The 22,771-nt window shown below is 53.2% G+C and overlaps 1 protein-coding gene across 1 annotated transcript in view; it reads left to right on the forward strand.

The window, feature by feature from the left end:
• The first annotated feature begins 9,590 nt into the window (after positions 1–9,590).
• The window catches only part of LTBP2 (latent transforming growth factor beta binding protein 2), a 94,489-nt gene continuing 81,308 nt past the window's right edge, over positions 9,591–22,771 (forward strand). Inside the window, 4 exon segments of the mRNA XM_054715918.1 lie at positions 9,591–9,638; positions 9,640–9,893; positions 9,895–10,407; positions 16,602–16,672. Coding sequence (XP_054571893.1) covers positions 9,591–9,638; positions 9,640–9,893; positions 9,895–10,407; positions 16,602–16,672 — 886 coding nt within the window.

Genomic DNA, 22,771 nt, shown 5'->3' on the forward strand with positions numbered 1-22,771 from the left:
ATCTTCCTTGATCAGGTGTCTCATATTCCCATCCTGGAGTGCTCTGTCCTTGTATTCACCTTGTACCCTGGGCTTATCTCGATCACAGCACTTACTACAATAGGTGTTGCTGCCTTTCCTACTACACTGGAAGTTCCTTGAGGATAGCGACTAATCCTTATTCTTCTTGGCAACACTGATGGCCTGACAAAGAGGTGCTCAATAAATGATGGCTCTCTGTTTGATATCAAATACATATGGCTTATCTATCTATGGGCTAAGCTCTGAGGGAGGCAGCAGAGTGGGTGGGCTTGGAGATGCATATTATGACACTTCAACATGTGCTTGTGGGATTGGAGAGGAACCTGAGGCCAAGTTTGAGTGAGACTGGAGACAGAAGCCTGACTGGGGGGTTGAGTCTCCAGGGGAACCTGGCCCAGAACACGTGGGGAACTGACAGTGGAGATACCTGGGAAGGGTTGGGAAAGAAGGGACAGTCAGGATGGTAGGTCATGGCAGGAGGAGGCCAGAGACTTGGCCAGACCTGCCACATCGGCAGCTCCATCCTATATAATAAAGAGCTAATATGCTAATTAGACCGAACAGCAGAACAACTGTCCAGACAACCTTCCGGACAAAGCCGGGGCTGCAAGGGCCAGCTGAGGCAGCTGGGGCTGCGAGGGCCAAGCCCCTTGCACAAATTTTGTGCATCGGGCCTCTAGTAAGTTCTACAAAAAGGGAGACATGTGGGGAGGAACAGAGTGGTAGGAAGCAGGGCTTGGGGATTGCTTTTAAGCAAGGCAAGCTCACTGGCTTTGTGTTGATTAGTGTTTATTTGGAGTGGCTTTGGATGGGTTGATGGCACTCAACACCCCTCTTCCCCCCCAATATCTCCTTGCTATTGACCGGAGGACATGAGTTTTAGAATTCCGGATAAATAATCTGTCCCCTCCAAGTCCAACTGGTGGCGTGGATGCAGGGAACAGGTCCATCCTTCTGAGAAAATAAGCTGACTAGAGCTAAGCCCCCCCATAAAATGACCCCAACCTTCACTTCCAGCCTTATCCCTTTACATAACCCCTGCTCCTATGCAAACTCCAATTCTATAAGCTGCTTGTTATTCCCCCAATAGACCCAACTTTGTCTTACACTGATACCTTTGCATATGCAGTGCCTCTCCTTGGCATGTCCACCCTTTGTCTACCTCCCCAACCCCCCACCATACACACAGAGTGAACTCTCCCTTAGCCTTCAATGTTTAAGTGCCAGTCAGGACTCTCTGAGAAATGCTCCCTAGCCAAACCCTGCCCCCCATGGTTGGCAGTTCTTCAGTGAGCCCGAAAGACTGTGTTAGTCCTTCCATTGAAGCACTTACCGTCACACAGGCCGTGAGGCTATCCTACCCATCCTCAGTGCCTGGCACTTATTAGGTGCTCAAAAAATGTTTGTGGAATGAAGGGCATCATGTTCCCAGCCAAGCAGGCTGAACGTTAGAAGGTAGGCAGGTGCTTAGAAGCATCTCAGGAATTCCAGGCCCCACCTGAGATATAAGCTGTGAATAGTGCACCTGAGAATATCAATACACATCTCGAGACGAAGGCTGTAGGTGGCAGGTTTCATAGGTGGCAGGTTTCATCAGTTAGACATGAACAGTGTGTGTGTGTGTGTGTGTGTGTGTGTGTGTGTGTGTGTGTGAGTGACTGACTGTGCGTGTCTGAGAGAGAGAGAGAGAGAGAGAGAGAGAGAGAGAGAGAGAGAGAAATAGACAGACAAACAGATATCAATAATTCATGGAACAATGGCTTAATCAGAAATGGGGACTGTTTCCCCTCAATCATCATGGACACCTCTCTATTTCTTCTTGCCAACTGGAAGAAGGGAGATGCTGACAGCTTATCTCTGATACACCCTCCCTGGCCCCCAACCCCATCCCTCTCCACCAGCGGCTTTGGCACTTGCACCTACCCCATCAGAGACGTTCCCAGGCTCTGAGGCCCTGCTGCTGACACGCACAGCCACTCGTGGCTTCCCTGGCCAAGAGGGTCAGATAGCTCCCAGATTCCTGGGGGAGTTGAAAGAGAAAGAGTTGAGAGGCCTCGGAGTCAGGAGATTCTGGTTCAAGTGCTGCCAGTAACCAATCATGTGACCTTGGACAAGCCCTTTGGGCCTCAGTTTCCTTCACCATAAATTGAAGGAATGGGCTGGCTGATCTCTCAGGAGGTCCCTCCTGCAGTTTTTGGATCCATACCCACCCCCTTGCCTTGTCTGCTCCTCAAATCAGAATCTTAGTGTTGACACAAATGTGAGTTCATCTAGTAAAATCCTCCCTATGGATGAGGAAACTGAGGTCCTGGGAGGGGAAGGGGCATGATCAGGGAGGGAGGCCCTGGGACACATGTGGCCTACAACCAGGGTCTGTGGTCCCTGCCATGATCTGTCCTAAACGCTGCCAGAAAATGCATGATAGTTGCTTTCAAGACTATTTCCGTCATGGCTGTCTTCAGGCAGAGGCAGGGAGGAGTGAAGTGGTGCTGATGAGGTGCTGGGAGCAGTACCTTCTTCAGGCAAGGACCTGAGGAGGAGTGGGCAGGGGGCAGGGCTTCGTGACTGGATGTGGGGGGAACAGGGTAGGGGGAGGAGCGGAGACGCCTTTCCTTCCTCCCTTGGCCTCCATCCTCCTCCGGCCTGAGGTCTGGTCTGGTAAGGCAGAGCACAGAGCATGCCTCTGCTGTCTGTGTGAGTTCCTGAGAAGTGAGATCTTTAATTTTTGTCTGCTGAGCCCTGATGGGCGAGGGGCCAGCCTGTGTTACAGCCTCCCAGAGGCCCCTGGGCCAAGGCGCTCAGACCAGAGTGGACGGAAACAAGGAATGAGTCATGGCAGACCGGCTGGGACCGGGCTGCACCTACCCCCGCCCCCACCGGCCTGGTGTCTGTGTCCTGTTGTGGGCAGTTTTAGGGCCTGGGCCTATTCCTAAGGGTTTGGGGTCCTAGAGAGTAGTGGGAGGCAGCAGGGCAAACCTCATTGAGTGTCCTCCTCTCCATGTTTAATCCCAGGGGAAATGGAGGCCAGGAGATGGGGCAGAAGGTGTCATCCTCTTTCTTTGCCTTGATAACGAAGAGCAGGAAGTTGCTTACAGGCCTCTGTGGAAGAGCTTAATTTAGGAACAACCCCACAGCAGCCCCTGTTGCTGTCCCCACAACCTCTATTCATTGGGCTGTCACTGTGTCCTGGCTGGAAACCAAGGTGGGGACAGGCTGGGAGACCCCAATGACAGCCAAGGGAAGTTGCTTCCTGCTCCCCTTGTCCTGAAATTCCTGCCCACCATCCCGGAATCCGGGGTAGATCTGCACAGCCCTTCAGCCCATAGGACTTTCTCCCTGGAGATTCTGAAAGGATAATACAATGTGTCACCCCATCCTATCTCTGCAGCCCCCAGCCCAGTCTAGAACCTCTGGTCTTACTGGGGGGAATTAAGAGAAGGAGGCCTCTGGACTACTCACTCACATTGTCTTCCTGCTTAGGCCTCCAGGTCTCTACTTGGGGAGCAGTAATGCTACAGCCCCCAGGAGTTCTAGAAGATTCCACTTCAGCCAGAGGCTGAAGGAATTCATGCAGGTAAGTAGGAAATGCTGTCTGAGCTTTGAGCTAAATGCACAGAACTTTCAGATCAGCCCTCCCCTGTATCAGGGACTGGAAATGAAGGGAAACAAGTAAAATCAGCTATTTGAAGGGCTGCCCACTTCACATCACTGCAGGACATCCTGGAGCGAGTACAGTGCGCTGTAGTGAAAACAGCACGGACCTTGGAGCCGGTCGGACTTTTTCGTTGAGCACTGGCTCGACTCCTAGCTGTACGACCTTGAGCAAGAGCCTTCACCCTTCTGCGTTTGTGAAATGGGGATTACAATGCCCACCACACAGGGCCACAGAGATGTTTGTTCATGCCACTTCTCTCGTCCAAAGAGGAAGGCTGAGGGTTAAGGTGAGCCTTTCTCAGCAACTGAAAACGGTCTGATGTGGGGGCAAACTTGATTTCTTTCCTGCTCCTTGGTGAGTGGGAGTCAGATTCACTGAAACTCACCGTGATGACTTTTGTCTGCCCTTGACCCAAAGTAGACCGCTAGCTGTAAATAGGTGCGAGGGGGGTGAGATGTGCTTGGTGGGCCAACTCGTGCCAGCAGTTCTATGTGGCCACCAGGACCCCTGACCACACCACGGACAGCTGTGAATGCTTCCATTTCGGAGAAAGGCAGCCGGAGCTGCATTTCCACAGAAAGGCTCCTCTAGACGCTGGCATCGGCTTCGTGTCTGGAACCAGACAAACCAGGGGGGAATCCGAGTGTAGCCACGTACTAGCTTTGCAATTGTGAGCAATCACTTCCTCATCGGCTACTTCCTTCCTAAGACTAAATGAGAAAATGTCTGCAAAACACTAAGCACAGCGCCTGGTACACGTTAAGCACTCGAGAAATATCCACTGGCAAATGGCGTAGCAGTAATTGATCCCCTCCCATCACAGGGTAGATGGGGCTGGTTATCTACTTTGCCCTGAAGGTGGTGTGGCAAGAAGAGCATCATTATCTCTATCTTCAGATAAGAAAATAGAAGCCAGGCGTAGCTGAGAACTGAGCTCAGTTTGCAGAAGACAGAAACATTCGTGCTCATGGGAGGAGACAGCCCAGGCGGTCCAGGGCAGGGTGGCTGTGAGTTGTGGGGGCGATGCCAGGCCACGGTGTCTGAGGTGGAGTGGTCTTGGCCGCCTCTGTGGGCCTTGAAAAACCTTGTGCAGGAGGGAGCTGGGGCCTCTTCACACAGCCTGGGTCTTCCGAACTGGAGGTGAGGCTGCACAGTGCAGGGGTCCCAGCTGCCCAGTATCTGGACGAGGGCATCCCAGCCCCTGAGCTGCTCCCATCTGGAAAGCTGGGGCCCAATCAACCTTCCTTTTCGGCGGTTCTGCCCACTGATTAACCAGGAAATGTGTTATTTGTTCCGAGCAGGGTAACAAGCTCTCCTGGGGAGAGGAATTCAGGGCTGGAGGTCCAGTCACTTCCAAGGAGGGAAAAAATCCCTGGAATTCTGTTGGGAGTCTGGGTCTCAGCAAAGGGAGCAGAAACGTGGTCCTTGCTTTTGGTCCTTGTTTATCAAATTAGTTCAGGTTCTGGTAGCTTCCTGGCTGCCAGCATTATTCCAGCAAGACATGGGAAAGCAATTAGGTTGCCCTGGGTGTCCAGCCTCCCCACTCGTGGTGTACATGTCCTGGCAACCCTTTCCCCACTGGAACCTTCTTATCAAGCCCTTGGGACTCTCTCTGCAGGGCTTTCCAGAGGTGATTTCCCTCCCCAGACCCAAGAGATGGGTGAGTAGGGTTAGCAGCATTCGGCGCCTCATTGGGGGGAAGCTGGGATCAGGGGTAAGGAAGTGACACACGGTGAGCCAGGGGCCATGCTGGGAACATTTAGCCCCTCTTCCTTTACTGGGCAGGGAGGGTAGAGGGACTTGAGCTGTGGGCTAGCAGGCAGGGAAGAGGGCATTGGAGGGATGTGCCGTCGAGGTACTTAGGTGGTGACAGCGGCAGAGGCGGCTGGGAAAGATACCGCTTCAATGAGAGGAGGGTTACAGAGTCACAAGCCTAAGGGGGAGGCAAGATGGTGCAATCTTAAAAGCTTGGGCTCCGATGAATCCTGCGTCTGCTACTTATCAGCTGTGTAAAACAGTAGCTATTTCCAGCCTCAGTTTCCTCCTTTGTATAGGCAGAAATCACGATGCCTTCTTTATTTGGCTAAAGGGGTCAATGTATGTAGCATGCTTAATGCAGTGCTTGAACCCTAGTAGACTCTATACATTTTGGCAGCTTAAAAAAAAGAAGAAAAACCTCAAGCACTTATGGGATTGGAGATTTTGAAGAGTTGCAGCAACAGATCCCAATAGTTACAGGGGAAGGGAGTGATGGGCAGTAAGTGGGAGACAGGACAGGAGGGTGGCACTGGGATGGGAGGAGTAGGAGATGCCAGTCTTCAGGGGAGATTAGCCAGGCTGTGGGCTCCTAGGAGAACAGGGTGGGAATTTCCAAGGACCATTTGTACTCACCAAGGAGTAGGAGGGGCGCCTCTCGGAGTGGGAAGTGTGTCTGCCTGAGGGTTTTGGCTGGGGCCAAGCGGTAAGAGGCTGAATGGGCGGCAGACTTCCAGAAGTGCAGACGGAGGAGACGGAGCAGTAATAATGACTTGGACACACGGGAGGAAAAAATAACTCAGGGACGAAGATGACGCCAAGGTTTCTGGCCTTGGGAGGCTCCTGGGGATCTGAGGTGAGCACTGAGGGATGAAGAGGAGAGCTCCTGAAGGAATTGGCAGGTAGTGGGGGGAGGAAAGGAGTCGGGAACTAAAGATTTGGGTGGATAACAGGGAAGGAGCAATGTCTCCGGGAGAAAACTGAGCATTCTGGGAATCAAGATGGCATTCATCCCAACACACAAGACACAGAATTTAAGGAGATCCTAGGGCCATCCCTCAAGTCAGTAAGCACATGAACTTGGACCAGTAATACTGCCAGCAACTCAGTTTTTCCTCTTAAAATGGGTCTAATGATACCAGCCCTCCTTACTTCATGGGATTATTCTGTCATTCATTCAGTTAGCCATCCATTGAACCCATATTTCTTGGCTGTTTATTAGAGTCAAGCACTGTTATAGGTTCTGGGAAAACAGTGCTGAGTTGAGGAGACAAGATATCAATTCCTTGAGAGCTACCATTGTGGCTTGGGAAGTCAGGCAATAATGATTTTTTTCAGTTGTTGAGCAGGCTTTTTCCTGTGGTCCTGAATTTTTGCTGAAGCCACAAGGGTTGAACAATAAGGACTAAATATCCTCACATTCCAAAGAGAAGTCCTACACATTTTAGTAACAGCAGAACAAGTCCAACAACTATCAAGCCATATCCCTCAGTCTATGAATGAAAGGGATTGAAAAAAGTGTTGATGCAGAGCCTGGCTGGCTTGGCTCAGTGGTTGAGTGTCGACGTATGAACCTGGAGGTCATGGTTTGATTCCTGCATATGCCCGGGTTGGGGGCTCGATCCCCCCAGTGCTGGAGGCAGCTAATCAATGATTCCCTCTCATCATGGATGTTTCTATCTCTCCCTCTCACTTCCTCTCTGAAATCAATAAAAATCTATTTCTTTTAAAAAAGTGTTGAGGTAGAGAACTGTTGCATTAGTAGGCAGGGCTGAGATTTCCCCTGAGGGCACTCCCATATGCAAACCAAGTAAAAGGGGTTCCAAGAGAACCAGTTGCAGAATTTGGGGGCCTTCAGGAAGAGGAAACCAGCACGACTCCCCAAAACTCTCCCTCCACTGATGCTGGCTGAGTTGCTGGAAGCTGCAAGCACCCTGAGGCACCAAAGCACAGCAAGAAAGTTGTTGGGAGAACCCAACATGTGTCTTTCGGATTTGGGGAGGAGCGTAAATGAAGAGACTTGTGGATACTTCCTGTCTGGAGAGTTCGGACTGTGGAGCCTGGCTGGAGTGGCTTCTATGGCAGAGGGAGGAGCAGACAACTCGCCACTGGTTTATTGGCCTGGAACAGAAAGTCCTCGAGGGGCACAGGATACAGGGATCTGCAAGAGGCTGGCCAGAGAGTGTTTTGTTACAGCAGTGCAGGGTGGAGGTCTTGCAGGGAGCCTCCCAAGAATCCACAAATGTGCCTACGACAGAGCCAGCCGGTGGCACCTGCCAGCCAAGGGCACCTGTCACATACTAGTAAGACTTGGCCACGTTTCCTCTAATACCTCTCCCCTGACCCTGACACAGAAGAGCCACCCCCGAAAAGGATGGTCAGAAAAACAGACCACACTCCACTCTCTCCACTCTCGGATCTCGAGCCAGGGGACAGTCCCGTGGGGGGCAGGGAGGAGTATTGAACTGGATTCTCGATTGATTAAATTGGATAAGGATTTTTTTTTTATTTGGACAGGACCAGAGTTTTTAGTGCCTGAAAAAATTGGTCTTAATTATAGAAATGAAACTATTCTTGTGGCTGATAGGGAAGGTCAAGCCAAAAAACTCTGAGATTAAGGGTGGGGAAAGGAAATTCACCATAACATGGCTGAAGGCAATGAGGGGAGAAAAACACTATAGCTGTTTCCTGATTATCCTTAAGACCCCATGTCTTCAGGTTCAGCCCATCCTACAAGCCAGTTATCCAAGTAAAGGAATAAATGAGATCATTTCAGCTAGTCATTAGAGCCATGAAAGTAAAATGGTGATGTGTCAGAAAGTGATGGCTTGGGAATGGGAGGGCTGCTCTAGGTTGCGGGGGGGGGGGGGGTCCAGGGATGGCCACTCTAGGAGGGGATGTCTGAGCTGAGAGAAGTGATGAGGAGCTTCCTGTAAACATCTTGGAGAAGAGTGTTCCAGGGACAGGGAAGTGGGCATTCACTCGGCTTGTTCAAGGAGCAGAGAGGAGGCCAATGCAGCTGCAATGCAGTGGCGAGTGCCTCTGCAAGAGGCGAGACAGATCAGATAGGGGGCCAGTCATACAGGGCTTTGAAGGCCAAGGTCAGGAGTTGAGGGAGAATTCCAACATTGGGTAGTAACTGTGCCTGTCCCTTGTGTCGTGTGGGAAGTTGCAGACTGGTGCCCTCCTGACTGCTCGGTCTCTCTGGGAAATAGTAGGCTACAGAAATGCACCAGGGGCAGCCATGGCTGCCAGGCCCTTAGGCTTTAAGACCGGGGCCTGGGATGTGAATGATGAGCTGATTGTTGGAGGTACTCAGAGGGGTGGCAATTGGCATTCTTGCATCCCTGTCCCCTCACTGCCAGTGCAAGAAGATGTGAGCACCAGATCAATCAGAGGCAAATTAAATCCCTCTTGGGTGAAATTCCTGAGGGAGGGATGGACTTCTGAGCCCAGGCAGCAAGCCAGGGTTTCATTCCCTTCTCGCTGTCTTCTTGAATGACCTTATTCCAGATCTTACCGGTCTACCCTGAACACTTCTTCTAGGACCTGCCATCAGGCTTGACTTTGACTCAACAGAAAGGGGACAAGAACAGGGAGCCAAGGTGTCTTGGCAGCCGCAGGTCGCTCTATAAGCTGCAGGATGGCCAAGGACGCGGCCAACTCCACTAGAGGGCGCGCGCCTCCCCAGGCGACCTTCCAGCGCTCGCCCGCGCTGTCCCAGCTCTAGCCTGCACCCCGGCGGACGCCCCCAGTGGCCGGGGCGAGAGGCGAAGGGCCCGGACGTCGGTCCCTACGGTCCTGATCCTGTCACGCCGCTCTTGGTACCTCTCCCGGTCTCCTTCAGGCCTCCGAGGCTGCAGCCCTGGCCACCCAACCCAGAGTTTGCCTCTGAGGGCAGGGGCGGGAGATAAATTCGGGACCGGTCAGCAGCTCGAGCTTGCCCAGGACAGGAGAAAGGTAGCTCCGGTGCCGCTGTTACTGCAGGCGGCACCTCCCGTACCAGCCCTCGGGTCAGCCCTGAGCCACCCCCCAGCTACTCATGGGTTAACCCCCCTCGCCGCCCGCTCGCTTCGCGGTGCCAAAGTGGGTGTTGCTGGAATTCCTCTCTCCCTCTCCCGTAATGAGGGGGGCTGAGCTGTCCCTCCGAGGAGGGGGCATGGTGTGGATAAAAGAGACGAAAAATCAGGGAGAGGTTTCCAAAAATAAAAACCTTCCAGTTCCCCTTCGGAAGGCTACAGCAAGAGGGAGAAGGCGCGAAGGTGCAGCAGCCGTGCGCTTCTAGCTGGGGACCCAGCGCGGACGCCGGGCGCAGGGCGCGCAGCCCGGGCCGCTCTCCCGCCCAGCCCTCGGGGGCCCCCCAGACGAAGAGAAGCGGGCCGCCCGAAGGGGACCCGAGCGCAGCCCGCCGGCGGCCCGGGGAACCGACTGCCAGCCCCGGACTCGCCCCGCGCGCACGGCTCTGCGGTGGCCCCCGGCGCCATGAGGCCGCCGGCCCCAGCCCCCTGCCCCGTGCGCACCCGGTGGAACCCCTGGAGGAGCTTCCTGCCGCTCACCCTGGCTCTCTTCGTGGGCACGGGTCGCGCTCAGAGGGACCCGGTGGGACGATTCGAGCCGGTTGGCAGGGACGCGAGTCGGCTGTGGCGCCCGGCGGGCAGCCGCCACGCAGCGGCTGCAGCCAAGGTGTACAGTCTGTTCCGGGAGCAGGACGCGCCCGTCCCGGGCTCCCCGCCCGCGGAGCGGGCCCAACCCGGCTGGGGGAGCCCCTGGAGGCCCGCCGAGGCCGAGGCCAGGAGGCCGCCCCGAGCGCAGCAGCCGCAGCGAGTCCGGCCACCTGCGCAGACCTGGAGAGGCAGTCGCCGGGGCCAGCAGCAGCCCGCGCCCCGGGCAAGGGCGGCCTCGGCTCTCCCGCGCTTCGGGACCCTGCAGCGGCCCCGGGCTGCGCCCCCAACCCCGCCACGAGGGCGGCTCACGGGGTGAGCACTAGAGGAGAAAGCGTGGGGGGCTGGGGGACGAGGGCTGGGGCTGTGCGCTCATTCCTGGAGGGATGTGCAGGCGAGAGGAGAGGGTGCCGGGCTGTCTCCCCGTCCCTCTGAGCTCAGTGCTGCGGGGAACCAGCACGAGCCGGGGCCTGGAGTCTGACCCGCTTTCCAAAAGTTGAGGGGAACGAGAAACACAGTCCTCACTCTTTCGTACCGGCTCGCCGAGACCCGACGTTAAATCCTTTCCTAATGCGCCTCTTCACTGGCCCGCCCTCAGCCAACCTGTGCTGCTGGGGTGCGGGAAGCAGACTGGGCATCCCAGGTGCCTCAGATCCAGGGGGGCTGAGCGGGCACAGAGCGCAGGTGGGTGGAGGATAAGGGGCGGGGGGTGGGGTGGGGGGGCTCCAGAGTGTGAAGACAGATGCATCTCTGCGAAGGGGGCTGGCAGCGAAACCTGCGCATGGGGACCCATGTTTGGGTTGGGCGCAGGTTGGCCTGGGTACACGGGTGGTTGGACGTGGGAATGGGCGTTGGCTCGGGGGGCACTTTGGGTAGGAAACCCGCCCCGGGGTGGCTGCGGCACAGCGGTGACCTGGGGGAACGGGTCTGTGTGTCTGCCACTTTGCAGGGCTAAGGTTCTTCCCACCTCTCCCCAGGCACCACCCACTGCCCGCCGGGGGGCGCCCTCGCAGCGTGGGGCGGCTCCTCAGTCGGGCGGGTCATCCTGGCTGCCAGGCGCTGGGCCTTGCCTGGGTGTATCAGGTGTCTCCAGGACGGAGGGCAGAAAGCCTCGGGCAATGCAGGGCTGGTGGGGAGGGACCCGGGCAGCCCTTTGGGCCTGGGCCCGATGGACCCATTGGGTTAGTCCTGGAGCTCAGCAGGGAGGGCTTGTACCCCCAGTTCCATCCCCAGGACCTGCCGAGGGCCTTTGCCCTGGCTGTTTTCCTTGGCTGCACACTCTTCTCCCACGCTTCGGCAGGACTCCCTTGCTTCTTTCAGATCTCTGCTCTACTCCTGCCTCCCCCCCGCCCCCTTTGCCCTGCTTTATGTTTCTTCATAGCACGTATTCTCATGTGACATATTATGTATCTGTTTGTGTTTCATGCCAATGTAAGTTCTATGAAAACAGGCTTTGTTAGGTTCATCGCCGTGTTGCCATTGCCTAGAAGCGTGCTGGGTATATGTGGTGCTCATTAAGTGCCTGTTGAATGAGTGAATGAACTCCCTGCTGCCCGGGGAAGGCCAAGTTTAAAGCCGGCGGGCAGCAGACCCATGACTGCCAAGTCACTTACACACAGAATCAGTCAACGATGGTTAATGAAGCACCTTCCGTGTTTCCGTTGTTTTCTTCCTTTTCCTGACCCGTGCAAGTGAATACATGCTGCCCAAAAGCAAGTGTGGGGAGCATGGGATAGGGGATGGGTTCCAGAGAAAAAGGCATTGTTCCTGCTGGGAGAGCAACTCAATCACGTATCATCGGTTGGAGAAATGAACAGATATGTACCAGGAGTGTGCTTTTTAGTACCAGAAGCTTCATGCTAAGTATAAAGGAACGGGACAGTTGTGGCTGAGGAGCTCAGAGGACAAGGAGGCCCTGTGAGCTGGAGTCCCCGGTGCTCGATGGGCGGCGTGTGGGGAGGCAGAGGGGAGGTGGCAGGAGTGGGGCCTAGAGGTGAAGCCCTGCCCAAGGACAAGGGCTTCTCACTGTTGGCATTGGCCTAGAGGCAGGACTACAGTGGAGCCATGGGGTGAGGCTGGGAGCACAGGTTAGGCCAGATCATGGAGGAGCTTATACTACAGGCATTTAGGTGAGGGTTAGGGGGAAAGTGGGGTAGCAGAGGGTAGGGGCGGGAAGGTGAACTATTAGAAGTCATGAAATGAGGTAGTGATGAGCAAAGCAGATTGTCACCGCAATAAGGCCGTGCACAGATGTGCACAGGTGTGTAAGAACATGGGCTGGGTGCCACCCACAAGCACCTGCTGTATGCAGATGGAGACAGGATATCACATGCCGGGTTTGGCTCCTTCCCCAGGTTATTTTCTGCAGCTTTGATAAAGGGTGAGTTCCTCTGGCACTCCAGCCAGCCACTCCAAGTCAGTTGGGGGGTGGGGTTGGTTGAGTGGCAGGCTTGTTAATGGGCTTTCTCTACCCAGGTCTATTCTGGTTAATGGCTCCTGGCCAGGCTGACCTCTCTGGCAATTTCTTGTGGGCTCCTTAGGGCCAAGGATCAAGTGCCACCTGCTGGTGAAGATTGGAATAACATTACTACTGCTGGGGATCGAGATCATTCATTCATTCATTCATTCATTCAACAAATATTTGGAAGGCCTCCTATATGCCAGGCACTGTGCTGGATGGTGGGGATACAGCAATGGCCAATCCAGCCTTTGTCTTCATGGAACTTGCAATGTAGTGAGGATTTATTGCCACAACAAGGCAGGGCAGACACAATTCCTGCACTAATGAAATTTACAGTCTACGGGGGATTTTTGAAGCCATTGTTTCTCAACATTCAGAGTTTCATGAACTAGCCTCAAGGCATAATGCCTTCATAATACTTTCCTCTTTTATCTCTTGCTTTATTATTTTTCTTTAAATTTATAGACTGTTAAAATAACAGGATTTTGTGTTTTACTTATTTTAAAGTATTTTATATTATGAAGTTTTGTACAAACACACAAAAAGGTGTTAGATATAATATAACTCACAACCCAGCTTTATCAAACCTTAATATTTTGGCACAGTTTGCTTCTGATTTTTTTAGTTGACATTTCTTCTATAAATTTGCCTCCAGCTCTACCCTAAATTTACTTATGATTCCAATGTATGTTTTTATACTATTACTGCAGATGCATGCATCCACAAAATAACAATTTCTTTTGCACATTTTAAACATAGATAAGTGATGCCATGCTGTATTATCCTTCTACAAGTTGCTTCCCTCCTCCTCATTAGAGTTTTGAGATTTAAAGATGTTAATATAATTAATCCAAGTTTATATTCATTTGAACTGTTGTATATTATTCCACTCTCTGAATATACCACAGTTTATTTATCCATTCTCCTGTTTTGGGACATTTAGATTTTTTTTTATTTTTTTTTTTTTTGCTATTACAAACAGTGCTTGACTCATTTTTCTACATAAATAAATTCATTTTCAAGGAAACTTGGTATCACTATCATAAGTTGAAAATAGTACCACTCGTCATGAAGAGAAGATAACTGTAGGAAAATTGAAATGAAAATAAAATGTTCTCATATTCTAGTCAGACATCATTATCTTAAGAAGCTCAACCCTGTGGTGTGTTCTCCCTGTTAAAAGGGGGACAGGCAAGTGTTGGGGGAAGGACTCAGCCTCAGGCAGATTTTTTTCACTGACCTAATCAGGCTAGAAAAATCACTGAAATGGGAATCACTTTCTCACCAGGTGACTCAGAATTGTTGAATGCTGTGATTGTGGAAACCTAAAACTCGTCTGCTTTTTGGGAAACACTAGATGAAGTGAAACAAGGACGTATTAAATGTATCACACGTGTCAGGCACTGTGTTAGACTCTAGAAGCACAAAGAGGAATAAGAAAGAGCCCTCAAGGTAGTCAAATAAAACCAACATCCTGAGACAATCAGTACTAAAAGAGCACAGGAAATGGAGAATGGGGAAGGCTGGGTAGATGTCAGGGGAGGTTTCACACAAAGGAGGTAACATTTGATTTGGAAGTCTTGGAGTGCAAAGGATTTTAATTGCCAAAGGAGAGAAGGAAGGCATTCTAGGCAGAGAGCAGCTTAAGCAAAGGCATCAAAATGTGACCACAGAGAGTGCAATTGGCAGATGATAGTCTTTCTGTCCTCGGAGGATCACAGCCTTGGTTATGGATGTCATGGAGACAAGGGAGAGGTGATGGAGACAATTAGACTGCAGAGGCAGGTGGGGGCCTGGTTAGCTTTGTAGAGGCCAATAGAGAACCATGGGAGGTTTTTAACAAAGGATTAGTCTGGTCAGATTTGTTCCAGGTGGAACAGCAACTGTCCCAAGCTGTTAGCCGGAAGTGCCCCCAAGTGTTGAGCAATGATGCTGCATATTGGGCTAATGTTTGCTGAGTGGTGTCACCTGGAAGGTTGGGCTCTTATGATCGCTAAGGGGGACTTCCCGGGAAGTCAGACCACTGAGTCATATACTCCAACTAGTCAGGCTCATTTGCTCTCACTAGCTGGGCAGAGCCCATTGAATGGCCACCTCCCTGGGCCTCTACTCAAGACTCCAATACTGGCCTATAAAGGACCTCAGAGGCCCTCATGGAGAACCCGAATCCCTCTTGAGTACCTTTCCAGTCTCAAACTGCTCCTCCCATCCCCACTGCCTGGCAGCCTTTGATTCTGGAACCCTCCCGATGGCCCTGAGGGTTCCACCATGGGCAGGCAAGGGAGACTCCTCTGCTGCCCTCCTACAGTCAGCTGCAAAGCCATCCTGAGGTGACAGCTGGCTCAGGGGGCCTCCGTGGTCAGGGCTCCATGCCATGACCGCCCGGCCAGGCAGGCCCCTCAGTTCATGCTATCTGGGCTCCCAGAGGCCCTAGTTCTTAGAAAACTCCCAGGGAATGCAGCCTGTTTCCTTTTGAAGTCTTCCTGGGCCTTTATCAAAGCTGCTAATGGCACATTAGCCCAATATGCAGCACCATTGCTCAACAAGGGGTAATGACTTACAAATTGGTGGGTAGTTGCCCCCTTCTACCAGGGTACACATTCAGAAACCCTGGGTATGAGAACTAGCCCCCTCCCCCGAACCGGGTGCCTGGGCCCTGATGGGGAGGAGGCCATCATGGAGCCAGGAAGCTGCTGAAGGCTTCGAGGTGGCGGAATAGCACAGCCCTTGGCTGGGAGGACATTCTGGGAGCTCCCTGGAGGTTGGGCCAAAGGGCCAGGAATGAACCTCAGCTTTTCCAAGCTGCAGGAATCTATTTTGAATGTTTTGGAAGGTTCCAAAACCACACAAGCCTTGGGGTCCACTCAAATGTCAAACAAATTCCTAAGTGGGAGCAGATGCTCACCATGCTGGCCACAGAGGTCACAGGGACGGCCCCCTGCTCTGTCCCTCGCCTTGACTCTCCGGCTCTGTGCCTTGGCCACCACGCTCACCCTGAGTTTCAGTGAGTGCTCGGTAGACGATTTCTGATGCTAATGATGGGGTCCAGGAAGCCAGGCCCAGGCTCAGCCTGAGCCAAGGAGTCAGGCTCCCAGAGGTCTTCCCCAGGAAGAGCCCCTCTAGGGAAATCACCCAGATCCGGGCATTTGGGTCTTTAGATGGAGAGTCAGGGCTGGTGACACCTGCTGGTGCTGCAGGGGGCCTTCACTGAAAGCAAAGCTCGGGTGAGTTGGGTGAGTTCCCCAGTGGTTAGTGCAGGCCAGTGTTTCCTATGGGTGGCCCCAGGGCCAGCACCAAAGAGGAGCTGGGAGAAGGACGGTGTCCCATAAAGTAAGTTCCATCGGCCTGCCCAAGTTAAGACAGAGTGCTCCTTAAGCAGAGGCTGCTTAACCCAAGTCCCCAGCCCCACCTTCCTAGCAGCTGGCCCCCTCACAAGCCCTGCTGAAATAGAAATGCTAGGGCCCAGGGCTCAGTCTTACTGTGTAAGCCTGCCGGCGGGCCAAGGCTCCCCCCAGTGTGCATTTGTGGGCAGGTGATGCATATGTATGTCCTTCAGACAGTTTTATGTGTGTCTTCCTGCTCCCCTGGGGTTGTCAGCATTTGTTGGGCAAGGACTGTGGTGCTTATTTTTTGGTGAGAGGCAATGTGAAGTTGGAGCATGACTTAGAGTTGGGCCAACTCAGGTTTGAATCTGGCTCTGGCTCTGGCTCTCACTTACTGTTTAGCCCTGGCAGGTGACTGAACCTCTCTGGACTTGCTTTTTGATCATCGTCATGATCACTGTCATTATTGACCCAGTGGGCTCTGGATTGTACAGATAGAGAGAGTGAGGTTCCCCAAAGTCATGCAGAGAATGACAGTCGGGATTTAATATTAGATCTGCAGGATCCCAAAGGGCTTGCCCCAGGCCAGCCGGCCTCCCTAGGTAAGGGGGACAGTCTGCACAGCCTGATAAGTGTTCTGCAGAGGGCAGGACCAAGAGCGGGGCTGTGTGAATAGTCCCTCTCTGAGCATCCTTATACCTGACCCCGTTTTGGTAACTCCACAGGAGGAACGTCTGCGGGGGAAAGTGCTGCCCGGGATGGACAACAGCAAACAGCACCAACCACTGTATCAAACGTGAGTGCCTCCTCCCCACCTACCCTTCTCCTTCTCTCTCCTTCGAGCATGGGGGCTCCAGACCTGGAGTGTCTTCCCCAGTGGCGCTCCTCTCGGGAGGCAACGTGCCCTGGAAGGGAGGAGATTATAAAATGCCTCAGGCTGAAAACAAGTTCTCAAATAAAAGCCCCACTTAGGTTTTTTAAGCTTCCTACATTCCCCTCCTGCTGTCCCACTGTGTGGGTGCCTCACTGGCAGTGCCCGCAGGGTTCCTGAAGCGCCCACCCCCCTGTGGTTGTAGGATGTGGCTGGCCCCAGAGCCTCTGCATTGCACATTTCCCGGGCACCATTCACGCTGTGTCCTATGGGAATCCACCCTCTGGCCCTGGCCTCTGTCCGGCATCCTGCCACATGGTCCGATGTGGCTCTGATCCCGTGTCTGGAGCAGTCTTCCTTTGGACTGCTCTGGGCCCGGCAGGCTGGCCCAGGTGAAAGAAAAGAAAAGAGAGTAGTCTTCTTAGTTAGGTGGGAACCAGGGAGTGAGGCAGGAGGAGCCAGGCAGCCTGCACCCAAGCCTCCACTGATGGTGTCAGAGGCAGTAACAAGGGCAAGAGCCAATACCCAGGCAGTGCTCACTTTGTGCATGGTGCAGTTACATTCCCCTGCGGTGGGTAGTACCGTTAGGCAGATGAGAAAACTGAGGCATAGACAGGTCACTTGCTCAAGGTCACATGACCTGGAAATGGTAGGATTTGAACTCCAGGGTCACTTTTCTTAAAAAAATTTTATTGTTTTTTTTATTGATTTCAGAGAGGTAATGAGAGAGGGAGAGAGAGAGCCAGAGAGAGAGAGAGGAAGAGAGAGAGAGAGAGAGAGAGAGAGAGAGAGAGAGACATCAATGATGAGAGAGAATCATTGATCAGCTGCCTACTGCATGCCCCACTCTGGGGATTGAGCCGGCAACCTGAGCATGTGCCCTGACTGGGAATTGAACCATGACCTTCTGGTTTATTAGGTCCACAATCAACCACTGAGCCACGTCAGCCAGGCCAGGGTCCCTTTTCTTAATCACTACACCCTCCTGGCAAAATACCTTACTTTCTGGGCCTCACTTTCTACATCTGTGTGGGGAAGACAATGAACTACTACTGCCATTACTACCACTACCACCACCATCACTGCTGCTATTACGACCACTACTACCACTACTACCACTATTACTATCACAACTGCTACCACTCCTGCTGCTACTACTACTGCACTACTAGCTAATAGCTTGGGATTTACTATGTTCCCAACCCTGTGCTAAGCTCTTCACATATATTATTTTAATTAAGCCACTCAAGTTAGTTGGGAAACATGGCCAAGGATATTCTACCCCAAGTGCTGGAGCGAGGGCTGGATCCAGGCAGTCTGACTCCAAAACCCCACACTCTTCTTTATGGAATTTTGTTCCCTGTAAACACCAACTGAGGCTGGGGCCTTCTGGAGTTTGGAATCCCCACATATAATGACAGATGTGTGGGTTTCAGGAAGCCCCTGGGATCTTTCTCTCTCACACCCAGGGCCCCTCTTAAGCTTTCATCAGCTCCCCACATCTGTATGGCATTTCCAGGATCTCCCCGCAACTGTCCCTCCTGGAGCTGCCACCAGCAGGCCCTAAACCTGGCTGCAAGGCCTCAGTCTCACCAGCACCCCTTCCCGCCCAAGGACAAACCCCTGGGCCCTTTGCAGTGTGAGGGTATCCAGGTGCCTGACAAAACTTACCGTGTTCCCAGGCCTGATGGAGGCCCTCATCTCTGGTTCTGACGCCCCCTCCCCCAAGATGGGGTGAGACAGGGACAAGATGGGGCTGCTTCCACCCTGTGGGGATGGGGATGCTGGCTGGCCAAGCTCTTGGTTCTGTCTCCGACCTCATGGCCTTGACCTCTCCCAGTCAGACAGTGATGCTCAGGCAGAATCTTGGGCCTCTCTAAGGATCTGCAGATAAGGAAATCAAAACCCCAAATTCAAAAACAAGCAGCAAGACACATTGTCTTCCTGGAAATTCCTGCCTTTTCGAAGACCCTGGGTTAGTGTGGGCTCTCAGAGGACAGGCTGTCTGTGGCTGGGGGGAGAGGGGTAACTCATGATTTTAAAGATGAAGACAGTGAGATGCAGAGAAGTGGTGACTAGCTCAAGGGCATACACCTCATTAGAGGAGGATCTGAGACTCAAAATCAGTGCCTTCCCTGGGCAGAGAAGCCAGGGATGTGTGTAGCAGGTAGTTTTATGCTCAGCAGAAGCTCTGGTTTTTGATATATTTATTTTTAAAAGCACCCTAGGTGATTCGAGCCAGAGCCGAAGACACTGAGAGTTTGGGGTTACTCATAGGAATATCTGCCTTGGCGGCAGGGGGGTGGTGGAGGACAACTCAAATTTGATTGTTCCCCTGAATCCTCTGGGACCTTATTAAAGTGCAGGTTCTGATTCAGCACATCAGGCAGGGCTGAGAGTCTGTGCTTCTAACAGTTCCCAGGGGATGCTGCTGCTGCTGGTCCAGAGACCACACTTTGAGTAGCTGGGCCTTGGGAGACTCGGGAGGCCTTGGAAGGGACTGGGGTCAGAGTTGGGAGGAGGGCTGGAAAGCTTTAGCCAGCTTCGCAGAGAGTGTTGCTGAGGTTTGAGTTGAAGTTGGAGCAGAGTGGCTTCAGAGGGGGTGGGCTTCTCACCAGCTACCCGAGAGGTCTGGGCACGGGCCTTGCTCTGCCCTCCAGTCCCCCGAGTTCTCAGTTTCCTGACTTGCACGTGATTTTCCAGCATCCGTCTCTGCCAAACTGGAGTTTCGACATTGGCAACTCGAAGTTGGGTGAGTCTGCAGATTGTCAGAACCAATGTGTGTGTACACCCTCGTGCCCCAGCAGGGGGCTGCCCCAGAATGCTGCCAATCCCCACTCCCCGCTGGGGGGTCCTCAGCTCCTGTTACTTCCCCTCCCGGGCCCTCCCACCCTGCAGCTCCCTGGCCACCCCCTGACCCACGCACACAGGCTGGCACTTCTCCCGGAGGAATTGCCAGTGGGCGTCAGCCTTTCCCACTTGAAGTCGGCTTGTCCACTGAAGGTCTGTGTGCTAATTAGCTGGGCCCTGTGCTGCTTGCTTGTTGCTGTTTCTCTGCTAACGAGCCTAACGAGAACCACGTGGACAATGGGCGTTGGCTCTGGACGACTGGGTCCTGGGCTCTGTAGAATGTAGGGCTCTTGGCTGCACACCCTGTCAGCTGGCTCTCCTACCTCCCCCAACGGTTTTCCGGCTCCCTCTCCCCTCCCCACAGCTGCCCCTCTGGCTGGAACAGAGACTGCCGATGCCCCCGGAGAATGCTCATGACTGTCCTAGAAGTTTCACACATGTGGGGTGACTCCTTGGACAGCAGGTGGGAGGGCTGACAAGGACGTGTGTGTGACATCCCGCCAGCCCCAAAACCGTGTGGAGACTCGGTCTGTCCTCTGGCGTTTCCCAGAGATATCTGTGGGTCCAACTACTGCCTACGCACAGGGGATGATGGCCCGAGCCCCTGGGGCCACTCCCTGCTGCCTCTTGCCTCCTCTCACAGAATCTGAAGTTGCGGTAACACATCAGCCCACCTCCCTGGCGGGCCCCTTCTGTCACCCCTGCCCAGTCACTGGACTTCGGGGAGCCACTGTATGTGTAGGTGGCCATTGCTGGAGCCACAGCTATTCCCTCCACCTTGGCGGAGTCCTCTCGCCTCCTCTCACCTTGGTATCTACCTGTCCTTCTGTGGCTTTGCCAGCTCTGCCGTGCGGTTTATGTATTTATGCATTTGTGGAGGGTGAGGACTGGGGCCTGCCTGGCCCACACAACTGAGGGGAAGGACTGTAGAGTGTGGGGTAAGTGGGTCCTGTGTATAATTAGGGCTTTTGGAAGATTGTCCAGTCTTCATCACAACCCCAACACACACACACACACACACACACACACACACACACACACACACACACACTGGGAAGAGGATTTGAAGAAATCTTTAAATTCTCATTTATCTCAGCCTAGCTGCCCAGGGGCAGGGGCTGTCCTAGGGGTGGGGAGGCAGAGGGAGTCCCTGTTGTTGAGGAGGGGCCTAGGTGGATCACTCCTTCCACACCCCAGGTTTAATACGAAGAGCGTGTGCTTCGAACTCTGGTGCCAGATCCAAGGAGTGGTGGGTTCGAATCCCCGCTCTGTGTCCTCAGGCAAGTGACTGGCCCTCTTTTGCCAAAGAGCCTCATCCATGCAGTGGGTATAGTAACCTATATGGAGTTGTTTTGGGGAGATTATTAATAGTAATAATAATAATTATTGTTATTATAGCTCTGTAGCTCTTAGTGTGAGCCAGGACTTTATGTTATTAATTTTTAATCCTCACAACAACCTTATAAACTAGATTTGATCTTTGTTCCCATTTACCTTTGAGGTTAGCTATTTGTCCCAGTCTTCGGCTGGGAATCAGCAGAGCCTGGAAGTTTAGCTGTTGTCTTCATCTGGATCCGGGAGACTGTGCTTCCGGTCTGGGTTTACTTAGCTACGTGACTACAGGCAAGATGCTTAAGCTCCCTGTGCCTCCATTTTCTCCCCTGTATAATGCGACTGATATTAGTCTCTGCCTCACACAGTTTTAAGGAACGAATGAGGTAACTCACGCCGAATGTTCAGTTCAAGGCCTGGCATGTTCTATGTGCTCTATCCACATTTGGCCTTGATGTTGAGAACAGGACTGTGTCTCCTGGCCCCCAGCATGCCGCTCGGTAGCAAGTGTTCACTGGACACAAAGTAAAAGCTCAGTAAGTATGTACTGAATAATACAGGGCCTAGCCTGGGTCTGTGCTGGGGCTGTTCTAGCCCTCCTGCAGCCCAGGTCTATCAGCCCTTCCAGAGCACTCCCCACGGTGCTCAGGAGTCCCTCGGGAGATCCTGGAGTGGCCTGGGCATTTGCTCCTGCCTCCTCGGTCCAGAGCCTCTGCATGGCTTTCATTCTGGTCCACATCTCAGTGCTATAAGGACTCCAACCCTTCTGATCTGGGCTTCACCTTGAGTTCACTGGGGGAGCTTCCTTAGCCCACTTATCCCAGCCCTATAATGACCTCAACCCAACAGTTAAAAACCCCAACTTTGGAGCCAGACGCCTTGAGTTCAAACTTTTGCTTCATCCCTTACTAGCATGGTGATCTCAGGCAACTGCTTGGCCACCCTCAGCCTTAGTTTCCCCATATGTCAAATGGGGATGAGAACAGTACTTACAGCAGTTATAAGAAGGAAGAAAAGAGATCCAGGTAAAGAAATCAGCCCAGGGCCTCATAATGGTAAGTGCTGAACAAACGTTCGGGAAAAGGGCCAGAGCAGGGTTGTGATTGGCAGGTTCTTCACTGACTGGTTACCAGCCACCAGGAGCCAGGGTGGTGGAGAGGAAGGTAGGAGGTGGCTCCAGGGAATAATCACATGACCTCAGTGAGATCCAGCTGACACGAAGGGTGCAGTCCCAGCAAGAGCATCATCCATCTCTCCCCCAACCACCTATGGGCACCTTAGATCTTCCTGGTGAGCAGGTGCAGCTCCTGAAGATCTCACTTAGAAGATGTTCTTACCAGGGGCCTCCTGAAGCCGGGTCTGTGTCCTGTTGACAGCAGCGTGGCGCTGGCCCTCTCTACCTACTTGGCTCATGTTTGTTAAGGGACCAAGTGGGTGAATGATCTCCTGGGTGACCTGGTAGTTTCCTCCTGCCATCCCTAGCTGCTGCTTCTCACCTCCTTGGCTGGCTTCTCGTTACCCAGCATCTCAATGTTGGGCCACCCCAGGACTTTCCCCAGACCTTCCAAGTCCCCCACACAAAGAGGGGGCCATGGGAGCCCAGCCAGCATTATTTGCTCCCCACTACTGACCACCCGTAGGGACTATGCCACATAATTAGCATGCAACAATGATAGTGCAAAGCTCTCTGTGCCAGGAGCCACACTGAACACTTCAATCCCTTCACCCTGTGAGTGGCCATCATGTCACTCTCTGTCCTGCCCCTCCTGTGTCCCCGCTGCTGCTTCTCTACCCAACAACTAAACGTGGCTTCCCAGAGCCGAGTCCTGGGTCCTCTCCGTT

The sequence above is a fragment of the Eptesicus fuscus genome, chromosome 5 (genome assembly GCF_027574615.1).
Source record: "Eptesicus fuscus isolate TK198812 chromosome 5, DD_ASM_mEF_20220401, whole genome shotgun sequence".
Classification (NCBI taxonomy): Eukaryota; Metazoa; Chordata; class Mammalia; order Chiroptera; family Vespertilionidae; genus Eptesicus; species Eptesicus fuscus.